Here is a 24,411-nt window from a genome sequence, read left to right on the forward strand (position 1 = left end):
CGTGGGTGCAGCCCTTACTCTTTCTTTCAATATAACCTGTGGTAAACGTTACGCAATTGGGTCCTGTTTCGGTTCTGGTCTTGACATTTACATTTTGCACAACGACGTGTGCTGTTGCTCGTGGTACAGTGTAAATTAATGTAACTTTGTTAACTAAGTATTCCGTTTTTTATCAGCATTTATTTCAAATGTTCAAGTAGTAACGTAATTTAATATCTTAATAAATAACACTAAAATACACACAAATCAGACTTAAAATTGTTCCTTACTCTTCATTTCTGGCCGTCTCACTTCTCCAAAGCCTGTACACTTTGTCCAGGTTAATGGTTTCTTCTGCTTCTTGGTTTGACTATTACTGACAGCATTAATTAATTCAATTTAATGCTAAGTAAAATATTGTCAATGGGAACTTTAAATGTGTCTGGGTCAGATTTTTTTATGTGTGGTAGCTCCCCCTTTTGTCTGTCTTTTGAACTCTCCCGCAATAATGTACCAATCTGCTGTCCCATCATCTTGAGTTTTCATCCATTTCAAACCGCCTTCAAATGACTATTTGACTGAATGTGACTCTTAAATTAATCCAACTTCCATTCAGTCCAAATTTGCCCTCTGAAAACTCAATTTGGCTTCGCTGCATGTTTTACCGATGAGACATTTCTTACTCAAAACGAAAAAAAGTATCACCTATTTTTACCGTTGGTTTTTCTATTTGCACGTATTCCGACAGCCACTCCATCTTAAAATAATCACATTTCTTTCTTACTTTGGCTTGGTGAGTGGATGTGCCCCTGCTGTTCGTTTTTCCATGATAAAAGGTTTCGTATTTGAGTCTTTTAAAGGTGGGTTGCGGAGTTTGAGGTGTCCTTAAAAACATTTTCTCTATTCAGTAAATGTTAACAATGCCCAACTGAGTTAAAAAAAAAAAACATATGTTTTTCTCCAACCTGTTTTTATTTTACTTTTACCCTCGGTGATTTGGGCACAGAGCACATTAAGCTAGAGGAAAAGAGGCGGGGTCTGAGGGAGGGGAGTGATTTCACGGGCCTGCTCGCGTTTTTGTTTTTTCTTACTCTAGGATTAAAATGATGAAGGTAAGTAAACGACTGTTTCAAATACAGTCCAAATCTCAAGCCAAACCCCCAAAAAGATATGAGTTTATTTGAGCACGTCTACGAATTTCACATACTCGCACGCGCAACAAAATTTGATTGACAGAGGCTGCAATGATTATTTCAGCCAGAAGATGGCGTCATCAAGTGGAATATTTTGAAGTTACCGACACGACCTTTAACTCTGCGGCAGTGGCTGCACTGTTGTTAGCCTGTGTAGGCTGGGATAACACAAACAATGTCGATCCTATGATTGGCTTGGTAGCACAAGTTAACCTTATCTATTATTGGCTGGACACTTGTCACTCACAAAGATATGATGCAATTATTATGTTCATTTTATTTTAAATAATAATATATATCCATCCGTCCGTTATCTGCACCGCTTATCCTCAGTAGGATCGCAGTGGTGCCGGAGCCCATTCCAGCTATCCTCGAGCAGTGGGCAGGGGACACCCTGAACTGGTTGTCAGCCAGTTGCTGGGCAAACAGAGACAGAGAACTTACTCGCTCAATCACACATAGGGACAATTTGGGCCTCCCAATTAGCCTGAGATTTTTGGAATGTGGGAGGAACCGGAGTGCCCGGAGGAAACCCACACAGGCACGGAGAGAACATGCAAATCCTGTACAGGAAGGCTGGTAGCTGGATTTAAATGCATGACCTTAGAACTGTCACGGACATTCTAACCAGCAATGGTCACCATACATCTGTTGTGGCTCGAATGATGTCTTATATGATTAGATTTTTGTGCAAGTGTAGTTTTGTTTGTGCGCCTGATTTTTCCTTAGATTGAATGTACATTGTGTGCAGTTGCGTGGACGTCCAGGGCGGATCTTCACGGAACAAGACAAGCTCAGAAACAGCAGCAGCAATGGCGAAGGAGGCGCTTGAACTGAGCTCTAGCGTCAGGAAGGTCTTGGAAATCGACAGTGAGTCCAATTTTAGAGTCCCAATTTTTGGACTTGACAAATCCTTCAGTGGTACTGATGGCTGCTTGTTGGTGTGGCTTCTCTGCAGTTCGACCCACTTGGCGACCTCGGTGAGGACATACACACGCAGAGAAGAAGAATCATCAAATTGATTCGACAGTGATGCATTTTATACAGCACTTTATAATTCTACTCTACATTTTACTGATTAAAACTATGACGCTATGCCACAAGCGACACTAAGCCGAGCAAAAGAGGAGCAGCAAGAGGGTGAGAGCAGTATTAGCAAACAATTGGACTGAACCAATTCGAGGTAGTGGAGTATTTCCGACGCTGCGTTGTTCACATTTTTATTTGTTTCCTTTGAAAAAAAAATATATTTATCATTTTTTTTTATCATTTTTAAGTCTATCCTGTCCTTTATCAAGAAAAAGAGAGTTTTAATGGCACTCTAATTTTTGGAGGTGCTAAGGTTAAATGAGGCTTGTTACACCCATGCCTGGAACCTTACTCCGACGGCCCCCCAAGTCAGTTGAGTTTAAGACCTGTGCTTTAAACCTTAAATATTATAATATAATTGCAAAATAATTAAAAACAAAATAACGATTAGCACACACACATACCTTGTTTGTCGCTAGCTATCACAAAATGGCCCCCACTACTCACGATTTGTCCCTGAACACAACAGCTCGGGAAAGGTGTGCGTGTGTTGTGTAACAGGTCATGATAATGATGATGACGACATTGTCAAAGGACACGTCAACTAAAGTCTTTTGAGGGGCCCAAGTGAAAGATGATGATTAAGATGAAGGCCAGATAACATGAAAAGAGGCAAAGAAAGAAAGTAGGTCACCCGAGTTTTTACTCCATCTGCTTTTTATCGCCTGTTGCTAGGACACCAAAAGCTTCTTTGCCTCACACAAACACAAAGACATGAAAACGGGACGTACCGTGAGTATTTTGTTGTTCTTTTAGGTGATGCTGCTGTACAAAGGTGAAAGTTGTTCGTCTTTGTCCAGTAAAGGTGGGCGGATCGATTGGAATATTGATATTATTAGTACTTGGCAACTTTTTTGATCGGAATGACACTATTGTCAATATTTTTACACCGACATTTCCAGTTTTTTTTTGTTGTAAATGTAAGTTCAAATGTTCAAATAATATAGTTTTACTTTACGATTGTGTTTCACATGATGATTCTTAGAAAGATTTTCAGTTTTTTAGCTTTAAGTTTAAAGCCTGAAATGTGACAAAATAACAAAAAGTTCTTGGCGGACCAATACTCTTGTTAGGCACTGGATATTCATTAATTTGTTCCAATTGTCTTTACACCATATTTTCTCTACCTACGTAGGGTTTTCAGAAAGAATATCTAGTAAACTATGAAGGATATGAAAACACATCTGGTAAATTCATCTAATTCTTTACATGGAATGTTCAAAGATGTTCAATTTGAGCAACATCAGTCACATGACACACACCAAACCGATAGTCAATTTCTTGCTGAACGCATCCCAGAATTGCAATGTCAATGGTTGCAACAGCTTCGGTTATTCATGCTTTACTGTTTTGTGCTATGTCAAAGAAAGCTGTCAAGGCACTATTCTTCTTTGAAAGAGAAACACTCAATGGTGAGACGTACCTTGACATGCTGGAAAACTGGTTGATAGCTAAATTTGAGTGAGACAGAGTCTGGTGACTTCATTTTCCAACACGATGGTGCGCCACCACACTAGACTCTCAAATTTTAAACAAATGAATTGGATGGTCCGGACAGAATGATCATGATCTCTTGTCCAGATCTCCAGGAATTGCACCATGTGATTTATTTTTTGTGGGGATTTGTGATATGATTAGTCTATATGCCTCCTTCTCTTGATGATCTGAGGGCATGGAAAACTGGACATGTTGCAACCATTGAGTGGGACGCGTTTAGCAAGACTTTGACAACCGGCTTGGTGTGTGTTTGTGACTATGGTGCTCACATTAAACCACTTTGAACATACCATGTAAAAATTAAGATTACATATTTCTGAATTTACCAGATGTGCTTTTATATCCTTAATAGTTCCCGAGATATTCTATGTCAAAATGTTCCTGAGACTTTTGGAACACCCTTGTATTGTGCAATGGACATTGTTGTTGACATTGTCATACAGGTTTGTATTTTAGTTACATTGCTGCTTATTTTGTTGTACTTTTGCTCTAAAACAGTTGTTGTATAAATATTTACATTTATTTTTTATACTTGTAAAAACGTTATTTTTGCAGTTAAAAAATAGAATAGGTTGGTGCCTAAAATATTTACTGGTATGCTATGTTTATCGTAATTTTTTAACTAACTCAAAAAGGGAAGGGTTCAAATTTTCAATGGTCATAAAATTGACTAGCAAAAAGTAGCAGTACCGGAACAGTATCGATTAATACTTCACTGGATTTACAGTAATTGGATCAGATAAATACCAAAATTCCATATATTGCCCACCCCTACTGTCCAGCTAAAACTTGTAGACACAGTTTGTCCCGTCTGACACCTGATGATTATCATGTGCCGTATTTTATGCCCCAAAATGTTTTGTTTTTTTGTTCAAATATTTTTAATAAAGTACTTTCTGATTATTAATATTCATTTTTGTATATTTTTTCTTCTTGGCTCTTGGGATCACTAATAGACCAAGAAACTAACAAGAAACTGCTTTTGCTCACATTGAATCTGTCGTCTCCTGTTTCCTTAGTAAATGGTGGATAGGGTGGAGCTTTTTTTTCTATGGAAGCTAATTAGAAAGACAATAAAGACAATTTAATTCAACATAATTCTTGGGTTTTCCGTAGCTTCAATTAGATTAAACGTATGTAATTTGAAACATTGTCAACATTCCAGTCTGTTCCTCAGCTTGTATTCAAATTTTGTATTGGTTCTCCAATATTATAGTTTTTTTTTGTTTTGTTTTCCTGATCTGACACCAGCACAAACTCAACACACGGAAGGCACAAGCTGACATTGGCAAATTGGGTCAGAGCATTTTTTTAAAAAAGACAACACCTTGACCTCAACGCATGAGTAGCTTGTGAAATGATAAAGAAATAATAAAATCATTACTAATACAGTAATCTTTCATTGTTTCCGTGGGTCACGTTCCAAAAAGGACCGGAGTGAAATATATGTCAACCTGGAGAGGGATGGGCGCCACCAGGCTGTACATGCCCAAGACACACTACAGGAAATGGTGCCCCTACGACCCTAGTGGTTAAGGGATCCAAAAAACTTAACAAACGTTTTTTACTGATAACTTCTAATTTTTCTTTTTTTGTTTTCTTTTATTCTTTTTCCTAGCTTGCAAGTTATTTTTATCTCTTTTGCCATCACTATTTCCTTTTTTTGAATATGTTTATTTTTGCTTTAGGAGCACATGAGTTTCAATGTGACGAGGGAAGGACGGGCAGGCGCGTGACCGCCAATGTGCTCCGCGTGCGCGATCGCTCAAATGTTCTGTGTGTGCGTACATGTGTGCGCGTGTGCACTTTTGTTTCGGCCTCTGATTGGTTGAAAGTAGGTCAAACCTGTACGATAACACGAATCGGCGATCATCTATGAGCGCGTGCGCGGCTTTATGCATGTGCGCACAAACTGCTTGGCGACAAAGCACATTATTTTCATATATATTTTTTTTTTTGCAAAGCGTTCTTTTTATTCTTCACAGTCAAAGGTTTATAAAGAAAGGATCATTCCCTACTCAAAATATGTACGTCACTAGTGAAGTCTTCCAATCCATTTAACTGCGAAGGGTCGTATGGGCACCATTTTCCTGTGGTGTGTTCTGTGCAAGTGCAGAGAGAAAGAAGGAGAGAACTAGAGAGTGCGGGAGAGCGAAAGAGAGAAAAGAAGAAGAAGGAGGAAAATAGGGAGAAAAGAAGAGAACGGGGGTAAAAGGAAATAAGAAGAGTGGGGAAAAGAAAAAGTAAGAGAGAGAGTGAGAGAGAGAACAGGAGGAAAAGAGACAGAAAGAGAAAATGGGAGAAAAAATAGAAAAGGGGAAAGAGGAAAGGGAATAAAGAGAGAAAAGGAGTGAGAAGGAAATGATACAGAGAAAGAGAGAGTGAGAGTGAGAGACAGAACAGGATAGGGAGCAAAAGAGAGGGGGGGCAAAAAGAGTGAGAGAAACAAGAGAGAGTGAGATGGAGGAATGACACAAAGAGCGATAGAGAAAAGGGAGGAATGCCAGAGAGAGAAAGAGAGAGAGAGAAAGAAAGGGGAATGAGAGAGAGGGGGGAGAGCGGGAGTAGAGAGACAAAAAGAGGGGTCAAGAGAGAGAGAGAGTAGGGGGGAAACGACACCAAGAGAGAGAGAGAGATAGAGAAGGGGGAATGAGAGAGAGAGAGAGAAATAGGAGGGACAAAATGGAGTAGAGAGAGAAAAAGAGGGGTCAAGAGAGAGCGAGATAGGGGATGACACAAAGAGAGAGAGAGTGAAGGGGGAATACCGGAGAGATAAAGAGAGGGGGGGACGAGAGGGAGTAGAGAGAGAAAAAAGAGGGGTCAAGAGAGAGAGAGAGTAGGGGAGAAACGACGCAAAAAGAGAGAGAGAGAGAGAAGGGGGAATGCCAGAGAGAGGGGGGGGCAATAGGGAGTAGAAAGATAAAAAGAGGAGTCAAGAGAGAGCAAGATATGGGGATGACACAAAAAGAGAGAGAGAGAGAATGGGAGGACAAGAGAGCGAGAGAGAGGGTGGCGAGATGGAGTAGAGAGAGAAAATGAGAGAGAGAGAAAACAATAGCGAAAGAGAGCGTCTCGAATGGAGCCGACTCTTGATTTTTGGGGACCCAGCTCTTGTCGTTCACTTCCAAGAGTCTTCTCATAGAGCCTCTACGTTCGCGAACGACACCTCACTTGTTCTCCTGCCCCGCCAAGCTCTCTCCTCATCCAGTTCTGGTGCTGTCGAGAGCGCAGACGTCGAAAAACTTCACCGAGACCTGTTGGAATTTTTCCTGTCCCGTCAGACATTTTTATAGTTTTTACACTTTTTACAATTTTTAAGAAGTTCAGGATGGACAAGAGTTCTCGAGTTAATGCAACTTTTCTCCCGGCCGCCGCGCAGGGAGTCCTCAAATCGCTGCTGGAGAATCCGCTCAAACTGCCGTGCCGACAGCTCCATGACGGTATTTTAATATTATTTCTCATTTCAAACATATTTTACATATTTTCGCACAAGTACATTAACTAAAGCAAATACCTCAACTCCTTATTTTAATTATGTAAACAAGTCACGTTCGGCTGCAATTAATGCAGATTACAAATTAATGTAATTGATTTTCATGAATATAAGCAACAAGATTAGACGTGACACTCCAAGGTTGTAAAGACTTTAAAGAGAAAAATGAGATAAAAGACTGTCAGGATAAAAACGCATAAATAATAATAAAAGGGTAGTCCTTGAAGACTGTTGTAATGAAAAACAATAGTGAATCGTAACAATAAGTGCAATTTGAAAAAAAATCCATATAAATCACAAAATATTACATTCCCTCTAGTATCCGGTGTCCCTGAACTTTGACTAGCTGGCTACATTTTCTTCACTTATTATTTTTTTCAATTTATCAAAACATATATTTTAAATTTATTGAAAAATATATATTTATTATCTAGCCCTATTTTCTAATTGGTCTTTGTTTCTGGTTTGGATTTTGTCGTGTTTGATTTTGTCTGTTTTGTACCCCTTTGTTTGTTTCTTACTTTGTTTCTGGTTTTGTTAACAAATCTATTCTATCTATCTACCTTGGTCATATCCCCTCAAGAGGGCTGACCGACAGCAAGACAAACACATCCAATAACAAAGAAAATAAAATAGGGAAAAAATAGCAAAAAACACACACACAAAAATGTTTGGCCAACCCAAATGCCCAAACACCCAAACAAGTTAAGCACCTCGGGACCTAAGTTGCTTTCGTCCCTCCTGATGAAACGAGACACAAATAAGCGGCCATGTCACTCGGGTCAGGGTGACACAACACACTCTTCTGTTCAACAGCAGGGCCTGACAGCTTTCACTGGTTTACCCCTGCCGCATCATACAGGCGCCCTGCCCATCCCTTAGAACGCGTCCAAACATCCTTGTTTTGAGCCTGCCTCAGTTCCCGCTTCCCTGGGCCCACCTAAAAAGCGCAACACTAGTTCTTACATTTAACATTCTAACCTGTAGTACAAGTACAATATTCCTAAAAATAATATTGATATTCAGTTACTACATTTTGATGACTGTTACGTATACTAGTTGTTCTACTGTAGTAAGTATTATTGTAGCCTTTTTGTGGTAAGTGTTACCAACAATGTTTTTAAGTTTAAAAAAAAAAGAAACTGTAATTTCACGGTTCGACAAAAGTACGGATGGTATAGGCACTCGTTATTAGTGAGAAAAGGTAGGTCTTTCTTATTTTCTATAACATTTGAAAAATTAATCTGGGGAAAAAAATAAATGATCATATATTTATCAATTTTTGCAGGCCAAAATGTTATTATTATTTTTACAATAATCAATTTAATGGTAATGTTCCTATTATTTGAGGGTAATAATGATGGACCCATGTGGGGGAGGTAGGAACTGCAGCCAGAGGTACTCATTAAAGAAGGCTATATTTATTAACAAAAATCAGGACTAAATGACTAACAAAATGTCCAAACAAGAAACTAAAAAAACAAAAGCAAACTTGACAAACTTAAAACAACAAACAACCGAAACTGGAAATGGAAAATGTGAGAAACCAGAAAACAAACCTGGCGTGAAAGCGAAAACAATACGAGGAGAATGACAAGAACTCAAAATGACCCGCCAGATTTTGCCTGACAAAAATGTCGTTTTAGAGGGTTGCCGGTGATTGGGTACTGGTGTGTGATAATTGGACACACTTGTGCCCAGTTCAAAGCACCAGTTGGGGCCCTCTGGTGGTGGGAGGTATGACAGACCATAATAAACATAGGCTGTCACAAAGACTACTACTACCACCTGCCCTACTATTTTGTGGATTAAATTTTGTATTGAATTTAAAGTTTTAATTGAATTATTGTCCCCCAAGCCTTAAGACATATATCCATACAATAATAACAAAACAAAAACAACATCATTATAACTTATATTTTTTTTATTGCTAAGATTTAGTTGTTTTATTTCATATTTCTGACATCATAGTACTACCTTAGTAATAACATTATAACAATCCACAACTTATGATAACAAAATAAACCTAATTTAAGCACATTGTTATAATGGGAAACAAGTTTGAACCTAACCATAATTGCTAATTTGTGGACAAAAGTGTAAATCAAGAAGATTTGGGACATTTCCCAATTGTAAATCTTTACTTTTTTTGTTTTGGCACCATTTGTTCATATTAGGTTTCCTTGTAATAATCCACTCATCCCAACTACAATTATAAGTAATCATGAGTTTTAAAGGGACAGTGTATATTATTTTGTGCCTTCTAATGGTCAGAAAAATAATATTGATTTAAATTAATAATAAGCAAAATTGTACTAACTATTATATAAACATACCCGTAGGTAGAGAAATTGGAGTTTATTTTACATAGCATGAGCCTCACTTAAAAGGGCATAGCTATCTTGCTGCTACAGGTACCCAAATACCTCAAAATGAGGAAAAGAATGGGACGTAAAATGGTGCATTTTGGTCACATTGAGTCTCCAGAGTTTGTATTGTTCTTTGTGCGCTTTAGCACTTGTTTTTTGTCGCACTACACCAGGAGTCTCCAACCTTTTTGAAGCTGAGAGCTAATTTTATTGTTATTGATTAGCGCGAAGGGCTACCAGTTTATGATGCATTTGTAAAACAGCAACATATGTTATTACTATGTTGTTACAATGATATTTTATCTTAAAAACCAGGTTGTAATAATTAGATGTAGGTTTGAAATAAGAACAGTTAACAACAAAAACATTGTTTTTGATAATGTCACTCATTTGGATTGAGAAAGAAAATATGGAGACTGCCCTACTACACTATAAAGGGACATCTAGTGGTCAAATAATATATTAACACAAGTCATTGTGATTTTCTAGGATAATGTGTCATCAAGTTTAGTGGTTGACTGAGGCTATTTTAACCTCAAATAATTGCAACTTGGTAATATCGTAGTTGTAGCATATAATACCACGGTAATACCATAGTAATAAGATGTTATTTCGAAATGCATGTCAAACTCTCACTCTCACTCCCTCTCTCACTCACTCTTTTTCTCTCTTCCTCTCTTTCTGTATCCATCTGTCTTTCTCTATTTTTTGTCTTTATGTATAATTATCTCTTTATCTCTTTGTTTGTCTCTTTCTCTCCATTTCTCCCTCTCACTATCTCTCTCTATTTTTATGTAATTCTCTTTTTTCTCTCTGTTTCTCCGTCTCTTTCTGTCAGTCTTTGTCTCAAAGTCTCTCTCCATCTCCCTTTCTATGTCTGTGTGTCCGTCTTTGTCTCTCTCTTTCTTTCTCTCCCTAGCTCTATGTCACCCCATCTCTCTATCTCTCTGTCTGTCCGTCTCTGTGTTTGTCTGTTTCACCCCTTGTCCTTCCTGTCTTTCTCTGTCCGTCTCGATCTTGACCTGTCTATTCCTCTGTCTCTTTGTGTCCGTCTCTGTCTTTCTCTCAGTCTATTTCTCTGTCTGTCTCTCTTTCTGCGTCTGTCTCTGTCTTTGTCTTGGTCAATGTCTCTGTGTCTCTCTGTTTATTTCTCTCTGTATTTCTCTGATTCTCCCTTTCTCTGTCTCTGTTTCTCCTCTTCTCTCATTGTCTGTCTCTGTCTTTGCCTCGGTCAATGTCTCTGTGTCTCTCTGTTTATATCTCTCTGTATTTCTCTGATTCTCCCTTTCTCTGTCTCTGTTTCTCCTCTTCTCTCATTGCCTCTCTCTTTCTCTGTCAATTTTTCTACCTCATGGTCTCTAGTTTTTTTTTCCTCTCTCTTTGTCAGTCTTAGTTTCTCTCTTTATCTGTCCATCTCTTGATCTCTTTGTCTCTCTTTCTTTGTATTTCTCTGTCTCTCTCTGTCTCTTTTTCTGTTTGTCTCTGTCTATTTCCCTTCTTTTCATGCTTTCAACGGCATCGGCCAGATGATTCTGACACTGACTTTGAAACACAGCATTCCAAAACACACTTTAGAAGTACGATTTTGTGCGCTAATGTTTTTGTTTTTATGCTACACAAACCGTAATTGTGGCTGCATTTGCGAGTGAATCGTTCCGTATTTTGAGCCCTACCTAATTAATTAGCACCAAGCTATCATCCATATCAAACTCGTGTGGGCCGCACTGACGTCAATCTTTCATATCAAGGCCGTGTCCTCAAACTATGGTCACGTCTGAGACCCTTGGTTTATATAATCGGTAACTAGAAATGCCTTTGGGTCATGATCATTGAATACTAGTCTGGGTCTAAAAACTTGTATTTTGGTGACAGCGTTCATCAAGGATCCGGACAAGGAGAAGAAGTTGGAGGAGGAGGGCAGTGCCCCGCAATCGGCCTTCCTGGGGCCGACTTTGTGGGACAAGACACTGCCGTATGACAGCGACAGCTTCCAGTTAGAGTATATGGACTTGGAGGAATTCCTGTCAGAGAACGGCATCCCCTCGAGCCCCGCGCAGCAGATGCAAGCGCCCTTACTAGGACCGCCGCCGCCAATTAGAGACCCTCCCTCTGTGATGGATCTCAGCAGCCACGCATCCACCTCCCTCCATAGCGCATGCCTGCTCAGAAACCCCAACAGGCCAGGTAGGTCATTTCGCACAACATGGCTGTCAAACTCCCTTTCAACAAAGGCCACATCAGTATATACTAAAAACATTAATATATCATCCAGTTTCCGTTTATTATCTTTTGGCTACCTTATTAGGCTTCCATATCCCTTTTTTCTTCAGTTTTTGTTTTGTGTCACTGGGCCTTTCCCCTGCCAGTATACAATAACCCCCTGACTATTGCGGTTACTGGGGACCAGGAATGTGAAAATCCTCAAAGTAGTGTCACACCTACAAAACAGCCTCCAAGGGTCAAAGTTACCTCAAAATGTTGTCCTTACCAACTGAGAGCCATAATCGTTTTGAGTACGTCACACATCTTGAAACAGAAATATTCGTCAATTCTTCCTTACAAAACAGCTCAGGTTTGATGGTGATTGTTTGTTTACAGCATTTTTCAGATCCATTCACAAATGTTTTATAAAATTGAGATCTGGACTATGGCTTGGTCATTCTAACACCTTTAAATTATTAGTTCTAAACATGTACATTGTAGTTTTGCTCTATGTTTAGGGCCGTTGGAAGGTGAACCTGCACCCGACTCTCAGATCTCTTGCAGACTAACACAGATTCTCTACCAGAACCACCCTTTATTTGGCTCCATCCATTCTCCCATCTACTCTAACAATCTTAGCAGACCCTGCTGTAGACAAAGAACCCGAGAGCATGATGCTGCCACCACCAAGTTTGACAGTGGAGATGGTGTTTTCAGGGTGATGTGCGAATGTAATGCTTTGCATTCAGCCCAAAAAGGTCAATTTGGGTCCTATCCGACCTTGTTTCACATGTTATTTGTGTCTCCTGTGTGTCTGCTTGCAAGCGCAAAAAGGGCCTTTTTATGATATTCTTCTTGGCCACTTTTTTTTTATCAAGGGCAGATTTATGCCAAGTATGACTGATAGTTGTCTCATGCATGGATGGTCCCACCTCAGTTGTGTATGCCCGCAGGTCATCCAATCTGTTCATGGGCCTCTTGGTTGCCTCTCTGATTCGTTTTCTCCTTGTTTGGGCCAAATGTTTTAAGGGACGGACAGCAAGGTCTTGGTAGGTATCCAATGGTTTTATGCGCTCTCCATTTTGATATTGTTGGTCGCACAGTGCTCTGGGAGATGTGACTAAGTTGCGAAATCTTTTTGTATCCCATTTCTGTTGTGGTCTTTTCCACAACTTTGTTTTTGACCAGCTTAATGTGTTATTTGGTCTTCATAATGCTGTCTGTTCTCGACGTCTAAACCCATCACAAAGCAGGAGCATTTAAAATGAAACACACGGGCACTCTGTTTGTCATTCTTAGTCATTTAGGTCAACATTGGGTCCTTGAGACGCCACCAGGGAATTTCTGGAGTCAGATCTCTGACTCCAGAGAGAACAGGGGACAATATTTTTGGCACACCTACTTTTCAGTTTTTTCATTGTAAATATTATATAAAATGTTGAAAAAAATTTGGTTCCACTTCATGATTGTGTCACACAAGTTGTTCATTATTCGAAAATTCTTTCAGTTTTTTTAGCTTTAAGTTTTAAGCCTTAAATGTGGCAAAATCACAAATTATTTGGGACCAATACTTTCGCTAGGCACTGTATGTTCTGATGGAGCTTCTATCGTTTTTTTTCCCACTAGGCCTCCCAAACTTCAGAAACACCCCAAGTCCGAGTGACTCAGACTCGATCCAGGTCCGGGTGGGCTACGAGCCAGACCCGTCAGATCTGGCCCTGTCCAGTGTTCCGGGTCAAGAGATGTTTGACCCACGTAAACGCAAGTTTTCTGCCGAGGAGCTAAAACCTCAACCCATGATCAAGAAGGCCCGCAAGGTCTTCATCCCCGAAGATATGAAGGTATTTTGGAACTGGTGCTCTTATGTTTCTTTTCTGGTGGCTTAAAGGTATTCCCAATCAGATTTTTTTTTTCAATTTGGAACAAAATCTGTGGTGTTCCTCTCCACAATCAGGCTAAAATGTTTTCCAAGCGCATGCTACTTGAATAATTTAGTCTCAAAGTAGACCCATCTGGCTTATTTCCTGCAGAGCTGTGACGACATTGTAGGAACACAACACTTTCAAAAAGGCAAATCTCATTTACACAACATGTGAGGCAGCTTTAAAACACAGCGTTTTCGTTAAGTCAAGTCAAGTCATGTTTATCTGTATAAGGATTGCATACCGCTCATTTCTTTGAGAAATTGGAACGCGATGCTTAAAATCTTTGAAAATGCTAGAATATTTGCATTTCGGGTGAAGTGCTTGTAAATGCTTGACATGGTTGCCATGTTCCTTTACGAGTGTGCTTAAAACTAACGCCAACACCAGCCTCTGCTGGCTTCGCTTTGCCATTGCATGTCTTCTTCATTCGTAATTAACAGAAGCTGTCATTAGTTTGTATGTTATTGCCCCCTATGGCATGCGACACCTAAACACCTATGAAATGCAAGGATTACTTATTAAATATGGACATTAATTATCTGCCATGCAAAAAATAAGGCAGCGTTTCCCAGTGGTAAATTCTAAGGGGAAGAATTTAACTCAACCTGAAAATGTAAAATACATATTTTTTACTCAATACCTATATGGGGAGAGAATTGTCTCCAAAATTATGTTTGAAGTTTACTCAAGCTCTTAAAATCATAATATATGTCTTGATAAATGCACACAAAAGATTAAAAATTGCAGATGTACATCGCAGATATATTTGTGGCTTTGCCAAATCCATGATACAGACGCTGCCCTTCTTATGAACAAGATAGGTTTCGGACAATCGTTTGTAAGTTGAATTTGTCGTTAGTTGCTTCAGGTGTATATTTTGTATGTTTAAGGTTTATATAAGAATGTTTAAGGCTTGTATAAGTAACCTGTATTGTTTTGTACTAAAAAATAAACATTTCATAAAATTATATGCTCTATAATGATAAATAAAGTTGAGTTTAACTTACTTTTGGAAGATGCGCTTCAAGAGCTCCTCCTCCATGGTAAAAAGTGGCCCAAAAAAAGTGTTTTCTCATCCGCATCAAGCTTTCTTATTCCACTTTAATTTCAAAAGAAACGGCTCGCCTCTTCTTTACACTTTACACCAACCATATTGAATTGATGCCCGAGATATTAGGCAATAAAATTGTCTAAGTTCTTAGCGCGCTGGAGATAGTATAGACATAGACAGTATAGAATGTTTACACACGAACTAGGAAGAGGAAACGGGTGGATGCTGGGTGACCTCTCACAGCGCCACACGCCATAAGTGGCGGAAAGAAGCACTACAGTAATGCCCTGTACTCGGAAAAAGGTGCACACAATACAAACTCGAACTTACAGTAATGTCCGGATATTTTTCGACAACCCGATTTTTTTTTCGTATCGACCGTTTTACGTAAGTCGAATGGTCGTAAGTAGGGGAGTGTACATACCGGATTTCTTCTGGTTCACTTTGGCCACAAAAAATGTGCACCAACTCTGAAAAAAGCATTAGCCGCACTGTATTCAAAGCAGCTGCGGTAATCCGGAATTTTACAGTCGGTAAAACTTTCTAAACTTTCAAGACAACGTCTATGTAGGAAAGTCACATTGCTGCTATTGTTGTTTGCCTTTGAGCAGGATGACAAGTACTGGGCCCGTCGCAGGAAGAACAACGTGGCGGCCAAGCGCTCGCGTGATGCCCGGCGTCTAAAGGAGAACCAGATCGCCATCCGGGCTGGCTTCCTGGAGAAGGAGAACCACGCTCTCCGTCAGGAAGTGGGCGAGCTTCGCAAAGAACTCGGCCGCACCAAGAACATCCTGGCCAAGTACGAGGCCCGCCAAGGACGCCTGTGAGAACAATCTCGCCAAGATTCATTCGCGACACACCTTCATTGCATAGACTTAACGGCTTTAATCACTTGCCGGTTGAAGTAGCAAATGCAAAGATCCTCTTGGTTGGCTTTTTTGGTGCCTGTCCTATTTTGCAAAGTGAATGTGTCCCGGTAATGTTTCGTGTTCGTGTACGTTTAAGGGTCTCAAATTCAAGCTCCTAAAACGTACTCATATCCACGTTTTGATCATTTTAAACAAAAAAAGAAAATAGCTAAATAGTTTCCCTCTTTTTTCGTGTTGTTTGAGTTCTAAACAGGACCCTTGTTGGTTAAAACCCGCGAAGTAGAAACTATGGCTGCAACAACTAATCTATTTTTGTTGGCAATGAATTTCATCATTGATTTGTTCTGTCATGTGATTTGATACAATGTAATTAAGAGAGTGCATTTACTTTTCTCTTGTAGTTGCACTGTGGTTCGTCAGAAGGCGCTCCGAGACCGTGTTTTCAAGGGTCCCTATGGGTAATTTAATCTTTGAAAATGCTTGAATTCTAAAGTTGTGTTTTCCCGGAGTAAAAAGTGCTTGAGTTTTGGGTAAAGTGCTTGTAAATGCTTGAAATTGTTGCCATGTTTCTCAACAAGTCTGCCTAAAGGTGGGGTGCGTAGTTTGAGGTGTCCTTAAAAAGTTTAAAATTAAATATTTTCTCTGTTAAATATGTGTTAACACTGCCCAACTGAGTTCAAATACCCTTTGTATATTTTCTCTCCACCTCGTCTATCTGCCTTTATCTTACTTTTACCCTTGGTGTTCCAGCCATGGAATGCATTATTCAGGAGGAAAGGAGGCAAGGGAATGGGGGTGGGGGGGACTGGTATAGTGGTTTCACGCACAGTTTCGCGTTTTTTTCTAGGATGAAAATTGTGAAAGTAAGAAAAGGACTGTTTCAAATACAGTCTTAAAGCCAACCCGAACCTCAAAACAGATGAAAAAGGAAGAGCTTATTTGAGCGCGTCTAAGAATTTCACATACTTGCACGCACAACAAAAGGAGCTTGACAGACATTTCAGCCAGAAGATGGTATCAGCAAGTAAAATATTTTAAAGTTACTGACACCACCTCTCTGGTGGTTTCATTTTGCTAATGCGTTTCTTCTTCCCCTTGTAAAAAACAGCATCTGGAATTAGTTTGTACGGCTTTGTCCTATGAAGCTCTATTACCCCGTACGGGTCCACCTAAGAGGACAGGTGCATGGTACACATAAAATTTGTTTGAGTGCAAGAATTACGTATCAATTATGTACATTTATGATTGGCCATGCAAAAGATAGGGCAGCATATCTCTCTGCTAAATTGTTGTAAGCTACATACATTATGTATTAATCATTTTTACCCGACACATATATGGGGAGTGATTTGTTTCCAAAACAAATGTATTTGCTCTTTACTCAAGATCTAAAATGTATATGTCTTGATAATTGCACATGTATTGGGGGATCTTCAAAATTCATGATTCATACCAGGCTTCTTATTTTAATTGTAGTGTATAAATTGGAGGATTGGCTTTAAAAGTCCTTAAATGGTGCTTGAATTTTGCCATTAAAAAGGTGCACGAACCCTGAAACTAGAGCTGCAACAACGAATCGATTTGATCAATTAAAGTCAAACGTTAAAAGCGTTCATCATCAATTCTTTGCGTCAGACGATTTAATTCGATGCAAATAAGATCGTGCATTGAGATTCCTCTTGATCTGGCGAAAAACTTGTAGTAGCACTTGAAAACATATTTTGATGCACGAGGTCATCTTGATCCAAATCCAAATGTATTTGTATAGCACTTTTCAGACACCAAAATGAAACTCAAAGGGCTGTATAGAACATTAAATATACAATAAGATGACATTAAAAGTTGCCTGTAAAGCTAGGAGTTCAGCAAACACCTTTAAAGTGAGGCAATTTTGGTATATGGACAAGCGACTTCCAGTGTAGATGTTTGTTACTTTGTGGCTTTTTATTAAAGGACAACACACACAAAAAACAGCCTTAATCATTAGTTAACTAAAGGAAACAATACACTATTTGCACACATCCGACAAAGTACCAGTATTCACATTCTCTTCCGATGTTGCCTCTGTATTTTTGCACTTTATAAGAAAAGTATCTTACATATTTGCAGGAGTATAGCATACATTTGTTTGTATTTTTTGTTTAATGTTAAGCTTTTTGACAAACACTTGGATTTTTTATTGTTTTATTCTACGGAATATTGAGTTGTTTTGTGCACTATTTTTCTATCCGGTCAAAAATTCAAGATTTTAATCGAGGAGAAAATTGAAAAATGGGTTCATCAAAAAATTTGATTCATCGAGAAAATAATCGCCTGATTCATCGATGATTTAAATAATGGTTGGTTGCAGCCCTAATAGAAACCTTCATTTATTAAATACTCTATTATACATTGAAACTAAAGAAGAAACCCAATTTACAAGCTCAAGCATTTGTTTAACAAATAAAGATACTGTACCTTATTTTCCGGACTATAAAGGCACTATCGGAAGCACCTTCAAAAATTGTTTTTTGTAAAATGATTTTCATATGTAAGGCACACTGGACTAAAAGGTCAATAGAATAGAATGACTATAAGAGCTAGAGTTGCATCAAAACAATGGAAAAAAGAAACACACTAAAATATAAGACATTATTGTCTGGCAAATACAGTACTATACTGTACTTGATAAACATTTTTTTTATAAATTCTGTACTGTCAAATTATGATTTTGAAAATAATCTTGCTGCTAGAGGTAGGATCTTAAGCCTTAATACTTTAAACAGGGTTGGGCAAACTACATCCCACAGGCCACATGCAAAACAAAAATAGTCAAAATATAGTGATCATATATATATATATATATATATATATATATATATATATATATATATATATATATATATATATATACACACACACTATAGAGCGCACCTGATTAAAAGGCGCATTATTTTTAAAAGAAACCATTTCGTACATACCGTAAAATTCAGACTAAAGAGCACACCTGATTACCCAGTACATTTTTAACAGGAAAAACCATTTTTCCCCCACATAAGCTGCACCTGATTATAAGCCGAATGAGCTTGTGACAAAATTCCTGGCTTATAGTCCAGAATTTACAGAATAATAGTAAATAATATACCTCTAATGAAAGGTTTTTAGGGGTGCCAGCTTTGTCACCAATGTCCCTTTGTGTGCTTACAACAAAATACTTCTGCAGAAATACTCCAAATTTAATATGAAAATAAATATCAAATTTAGTGCTCAAAGACAGGGACTATTTTGCTTTTGTTTTGAAAAGAAAAGATACCATAGAAATACCAAAAATATACTACTATAGTAAAACTGTAATAGTAAAATAAGGGTGCAGAAATATGACAGAAATACTACAAAAATACAAATGCATTAATATTACAAAAATACTAAAGAAATATTACAAAACCTTTACTATGGAAATACTACAAAGATACTACGGAAATGGTACTAAAAATACTAGTGTGCAAATACTACAAAATAACTCAGGACAGGACAGAAATATTACGACAGAAATACTGCAAACATACTGCAAAATAAATACAGCAAAAAGTACTATAAAAATTAAATTATCGTAATACTACATAAATACCACAGAAATACAAAAATGTCTCACTAAATGATACTACAAAAATATTAATATTGAAATACTTCAAAAGTACAACTATGGAAGTACTTTAAATTACTTCGACAGAAATACAAAATACAAAAATACCACTGCAGTAATACGACAATACCAGAAGACTACTACAGAAATATAATGACAGAAATACTACAGAAATACCAGAAAGGTACTACTATGTAAATAAAACAAAACTACTGCAGAAATACTATAAAAATACCATAAAAATAAAACTTTGCCAACACTACAAAAATTCAACAGAAATACCACAAAAATCCTTCGGGAGAACTACCACAAAAATACTAAAGAACACAACTACAGTAATAGTACAAAACTAGATATCAAATACAGTGCTTAAAAAAGGGACCTAATATATTATTTTTTCTTTCATTGAGAGCATTTCAAAACTTGATGAAAGTAATCTATTTCAAAGACAAAATATAAAAAAAATATATAACATGTAGAAATCTGCATGTATATTTATTCCTAAAAGTGAAAGTGGCATTGGTTGCCCAAGCCTGTTCTAAACGAATCTATACAAGCGCAAATTGCTTTATTGACAAGCCAATTTACTTCATCACTGTATAAAAAATGACCTTTTGGGCTAAATTTGACCGTTGTGAATGTAATCATTTAATATTTCATTTTTTCGTAGTTGTGTAATGTACATTTCTGTACTCTTCTTTCTTGTATTCTGATTTTCCCATGAACTTTGTTAATAAATAGCAAACAAACAACGTGTTTTCTTTATTCTTTACCAATTGTCTCTTGTACTGTGAATAAAAATTGTGTGATAATGATTTTAAATCTATTGCGCGTTACACAAAGGTGGGTAGTAGCGAGTTCTATTTACTTGAGTAAATTTGGTACTTCTGAGAGTATTTTTAAATCACTATACTTTTTATTTTTATTTGATTAAATTGTGAAGAAGAAAGTGTACTCTTACTCTGCTAAATCAAGCTACATTGAAGCCGTTACCTAAATCCTCTCCACATAAGTACGCGCATTCTTCTTCGTTTTTTTCTTCTTACCCAGCCGAGCTGTGTGATCCAAGCCCCACCCCTTTTAAAGGCACCGCGTCACAAGCAGGCGGGTAGCAAACCGGCGTGTGTGTGCGTGATCCGCCATGGACCCCAAAGGTAGAAAAAAAAAATTAACAAACCATATTAATGTAATTGTATTTACTTTACCCTATCAAAAGGCTGCTATCTCATTTTTACACTTGCACGTTGAGTTTTATTGCACTCGTTTTGTTGCCTAGATAAGGGGCACATTATGCAACTTTGTTTTTGTTTTGACAATCCTCAAAATGAAAATGACATCAAAAGTAGAATTCTTAATTGCATTTCTTTAATTCAACAAAATAATTAAACATTCTGTAATCCATTAATATATTAACAATGTTAAACTATAGGATTAGAAAAAAAACTTTAGACAAAAGAACTTGCATTTCTAATTAACAAAGGAGAAACCGTGGGGTAAGAAGGTAGTTAAGTAAAGATGGCAACGTTGTACTTGGAGAGACACAGGATTCTGTATTGTTGTGCCTTGCTGATCTCAACCACCCTATGCGGGGCTTCAGAGTAGAAATTTGATTAAGAAAGAAAACTCATAATTTGGTTGGCAATAGTTAGGCACGCTTATCAGTAAATTTCTTAAACTAAAGGAATCGTCTACATCGGCCTATCATGACATGAGAGCACAAAGATTTTTATTAAAATGGGAAAACTTTTTCAGTCATTACCCACGCCATCACGTTAACACTTAATCACCTTACTCTTCCCAACATTCACACATAACTTACACCTATCACACACTCTTCCAAACTCAATTACCAACCTTCTCAATGTTTCCTTAGAACCAGCCACAAGCGCTGTGCCATCTGCAAACAACTAACTTACCTGCCACACCGTTCCACTGTTATCCATCATCTCAACATCTCTTCCAAATACTCTTGCATTCACCTCTCTCACCACACCATCCATGTACACATTAAACAGCCAATGTGACATCACACACCACTGTCTCACACCAGTCAACACAGGGAACCATTCACTTGTCTCACTCCCTACTCTTACACATGCTGTGCTGTTCACAAAAACTTTTCAATGCTTCCAACAACTTTCCACCCACTCCATACTGGTCCTGTGGTGGGTGTCCTCCCACTGGGAGGTGTGAGAATTCTTTCACCGTGGTCCGCTGTGTGTCGTAAGAGGCGACTAAAGTGGAGGGAGCAAGTGGATTCTCTCCTCTCCAACTCTACTCCCTAAGAGACAGCAAGGTAAATAAAGGGGGGCGGGGGACTGAAAGGTCTTGCAAACCCTTGTTACAGGGTCACTAAATGTGAGAGGATGTGGAAGTAAAGCGACTGAGTGGAAGAAAGAGGATATGACTAAAAGGAAGGTTGATGTGTCGTGTTCATAAAGTCCAAAATATTGTTTTTTTTTTTTTAATTTTGTTTCTTTGTAAGAAATTTTCTCAACTGAATTGCCCTCTTCACTCTTGATCATTTGTCCAAACCTTCAGTAAATACAATCCCGGAAGTTAAAATTGATCAGGCAGCTGGACAGATTGTCTACACCAACAAATACAATAACACTTATTTCAAACACGTTTATTTTCCAGGATTTCGTCCTTGCACTTCAAGCTGCTTGATCGCCCGCCGATACACACTGAGCATTTACATAGCTTTGTCTAGCATTGCAAATGTACAGCATCTTGATTTAAGCATAGGGAAATATTCTACCACTAAAACAACAGGACCAATAAACATTTGTCCAACAGAATTCTGAATTTGTCATGGAGGTAAAAAACAAAACAAAAACATCTTCGCTAAGCAGAATTCAATACAAAATAACAGTTGCATTTTCATGTGTTCTCAGAACAATGGACATGAACATAAAAATCTAAAATAATGTGTGACTGAAGTTAATACAAATCATTTTAAGAGATAATTCAAAACGACAAGTAACTACTTCAGACCAATTTTAAACCCAAAACATATTTCAACAGCTATTTTGTTAAGTACGGAACAAAAAAAAAATAGCTCACGTATTTAACCGTACAGTCAATGTTTCATTCAAAAAAAAGGGGACATCTTACATGCTTTCACCACATTTATGTATTGAGAAGCATAATCCTTCGATGCAAAAATACATTCATATTCCAATGACAGTTTATTATGCTATTTTTAAGTATTAAATTGCTTAATCTATTACAGGGGGAGTTTTTTTGCTAAATACAAAAAACATGCATGGATCCAATTGAAAATGCTTCCGGTTTAAAATATGATATAATGAAAGTTGAGTGAAAAATTAGACTTCCACGTCGGACCTTTTCTTTAATATGCTTTTTAACAAGTAATTTCTTTGTTGTGGGTTCACGTCTAAAGAAGTAAGACTACTGTTTAGGTAACATATTGTGACTTGGATTTTATGAGGATCTTGCGTGCTGAAAATGTTCAACATTTTAAATTTTTGAGAAAAAAATACTTAAAATAAGGAACATTGATGTAACAAGTAGATAACTACCCATTTTAGGAATATTTTTGTAATTACACTAAAATTGTCTTTAAAAGTGTGTAATATTTAGTGATTCCTAGTAGTACAAAAAAACTTAAAACAAACACTGATTTGAATAGTAGACAAAAATGTATGAACTATTATACTGTTATTTGTTGTTTTTATTACAAAATTATTATCATCAAAAAATAAATAATAGGTCAAGAAATGTGTATTTCTTTCACATGCGGGAATCCCTATCTAAGTCGCCTCCATGTTTTTCTGCCGTGTTGTGGCTTGCTGTAGTTTTTGGTTTTTGTTTGACAACAGTGCCATCCAGTGGTCAAATATGACACACTAGGGCTTTAAATAAAGCAGAATAATTTTCCAGTGGAATAAGATCATTTTACAAGAAAACACAATTTTGATTGTGTTACCTCTTTCCGAACTTTTCTTCAAGGACTTTTGGCAGTGGCATTTTAAAAAAAGTCAGCCGCTGTTGGTCTTCTTATTGGAGTACTTTTTCTTGTGATCTTCTTGTTGACTTTGGGAGTCTTCTGAATTTTGTTGGAGACTGGTGTCGGAGAGAATTTTAAGACCCCAGATTTTGGTTTTTGATTTGGGTCAAAAGGCACTTTGGATGACCCCTCTGGACTTAATAGGAGGCTCCGATCATTCTTCTTGAACTCTGTAACAAGACAGTAGGGAACCATCAAGCAGACCAGCCATTTTCATGTGTGCAAACAAATAACAGGGAACAAATGATCCTCCTTCTTTTGAGCAGAGCGAGGACGGTAATAACGTTTTTGTTAAATATCCAAATATATGTATGTATTTGTTTGTGTGTGTCCACCCGAAAAGGACTTTAAATGTGACAACAATATTTAACAGGCAGTCAGGTAGGTTACCCAAGATGTGAAAAATGCCAACAAAAAGCTGAATCATAACTTATGCATACATTTTAAAACAATGTCTTGCAGACAGAAGGGTTGATTTTTGTGGAAATAAATGCCTAGCAAAATGAGCTCAGGTTTTTTTTTTACTTTGCTGACTCAATATTTTTTCCACAAAGACATTCTACTCTCTCAGGCCAGAACAGGTTCGGCCAGCTTACAAAAACGTAAATGCTACCAAAAAATTGCTTTTGTGTCTCAAAGCGTGATGCTCTCATGGTGCACAGTCATTCTGGTTAAAAAGTCAAATTTAAAGAACATAGTTCCCCAGAGATAGATGAGGATGAACTTTTATCTCATCAAAGCGGCGCTGCCACGAGCGGCTGACTTTTCCAGCAGCTGCCCAATTGTTTTATTGTCTGCTCCTATCTTCGGTGTTTTTTTCTTCCCGTTTTGACAACTACACTATGGATTACTTCTATCCTATGGGACATGGGTTTTAGCGCACAAAAATGTGTGTATTCAAGGAATTTCAACTCCTTGCCCTGAAGAATTCTCGTGCCGGCGTGATGAAGGGGCCTATCGTGGAAGAAGAGCCGGAGCTAGCGAAGCGGCTAGCGGCGTTATAAGTCTTCGGTACCATCCGTAATCATGGTAAATGCGAACTCACGACCAAATAAGATCATCGAGTGCTGGTGGAAAACATCGAAGCGC

At 37.9% G+C, this 24,411-nt stretch overlaps 3 protein-coding genes across 7 annotated transcripts in view; 2 read left to right on the plus strand and 1 right to left on the minus strand.

Annotated features, from left to right (window-relative positions):
- The window catches only part of stxbp4 (syntaxin binding protein 4), a 51,630-nt gene extending 46,752 nt beyond the window's left edge, over window positions 1-4,878 (plus strand). For 3 of the 4 annotated variants that reach the window (XM_088324108.1, XM_088324109.1, XM_088324111.1), the window contains 2 exons: window positions 1,924-2,042; window positions 2,131-4,877. In XM_088324108.1, the coding sequence (XP_088180234.1) occupies window positions 1,924-2,042; window positions 2,131-2,156 (145 nt within the window). In that variant the 3' untranslated portion in view covers window positions 2,157-4,877. Of the gene's footprint in view, window positions 1-1,923; window positions 2,043-2,130 lie in introns of all 4 variants that reach the window. The other variant, XM_088324110.1, reaches the window with a different exon arrangement.
- A 1,819-nt stretch (window positions 4,879-6,697) lies between these two features.
- On the plus strand, window positions 6,698-20,041 carry hlfb (HLF transcription factor, PAR bZIP family member b). 2 transcript variants are annotated; one of them, XM_088323801.1, is made up of 4 exons: window positions 6,698-7,198; window positions 11,493-11,804; window positions 13,449-13,663; window positions 15,407-20,041. In XM_088323801.1, the coding sequence occupies exons 1-4, from the start codon at window positions 7,087-7,089 to the stop codon at window positions 15,623-15,625; spliced, it is 858 nt and encodes a 285-aa protein (XP_088179927.1). In that variant the 5' UTR covers window positions 6,698-7,086; the 3' UTR covers window positions 15,626-20,041. The 2 variants fall into 2 exon arrangements, with proteins under 2 accessions (XP_088179927.1, XP_088179928.1); XM_088323802.1 differs by having other exon boundaries at window positions 15,410-20,041.
- A 1,861-nt stretch (window positions 20,042-21,902) lies between these two features.
- The window catches only part of rrp1 (ribosomal RNA processing 1), a 28,323-nt gene continuing 25,814 nt past the window's right edge, over window positions 21,903-24,411 (minus strand). Inside the window, exon 16 of the mRNA XM_088323730.1 lies at window positions 21,903-23,492. Coding sequence (XP_088179856.1) covers window positions 23,284-23,492 — 209 coding nt within the window. The 3' untranslated portion in view covers window positions 21,903-23,283. The remainder of the gene's footprint in view (window positions 23,493-24,411) is intronic.

This window comes from Urocampus carinirostris, chromosome 19 (assembly GCF_059441175.1).
Source record: "Urocampus carinirostris isolate Australia breed hairy pipefish chromosome 19, RoL_Ucar_1.0, whole genome shotgun sequence".
In the NCBI taxonomy this organism is placed as follows: Eukaryota; Metazoa; Chordata; class Actinopteri; order Syngnathiformes; family Syngnathidae; genus Urocampus; species Urocampus carinirostris.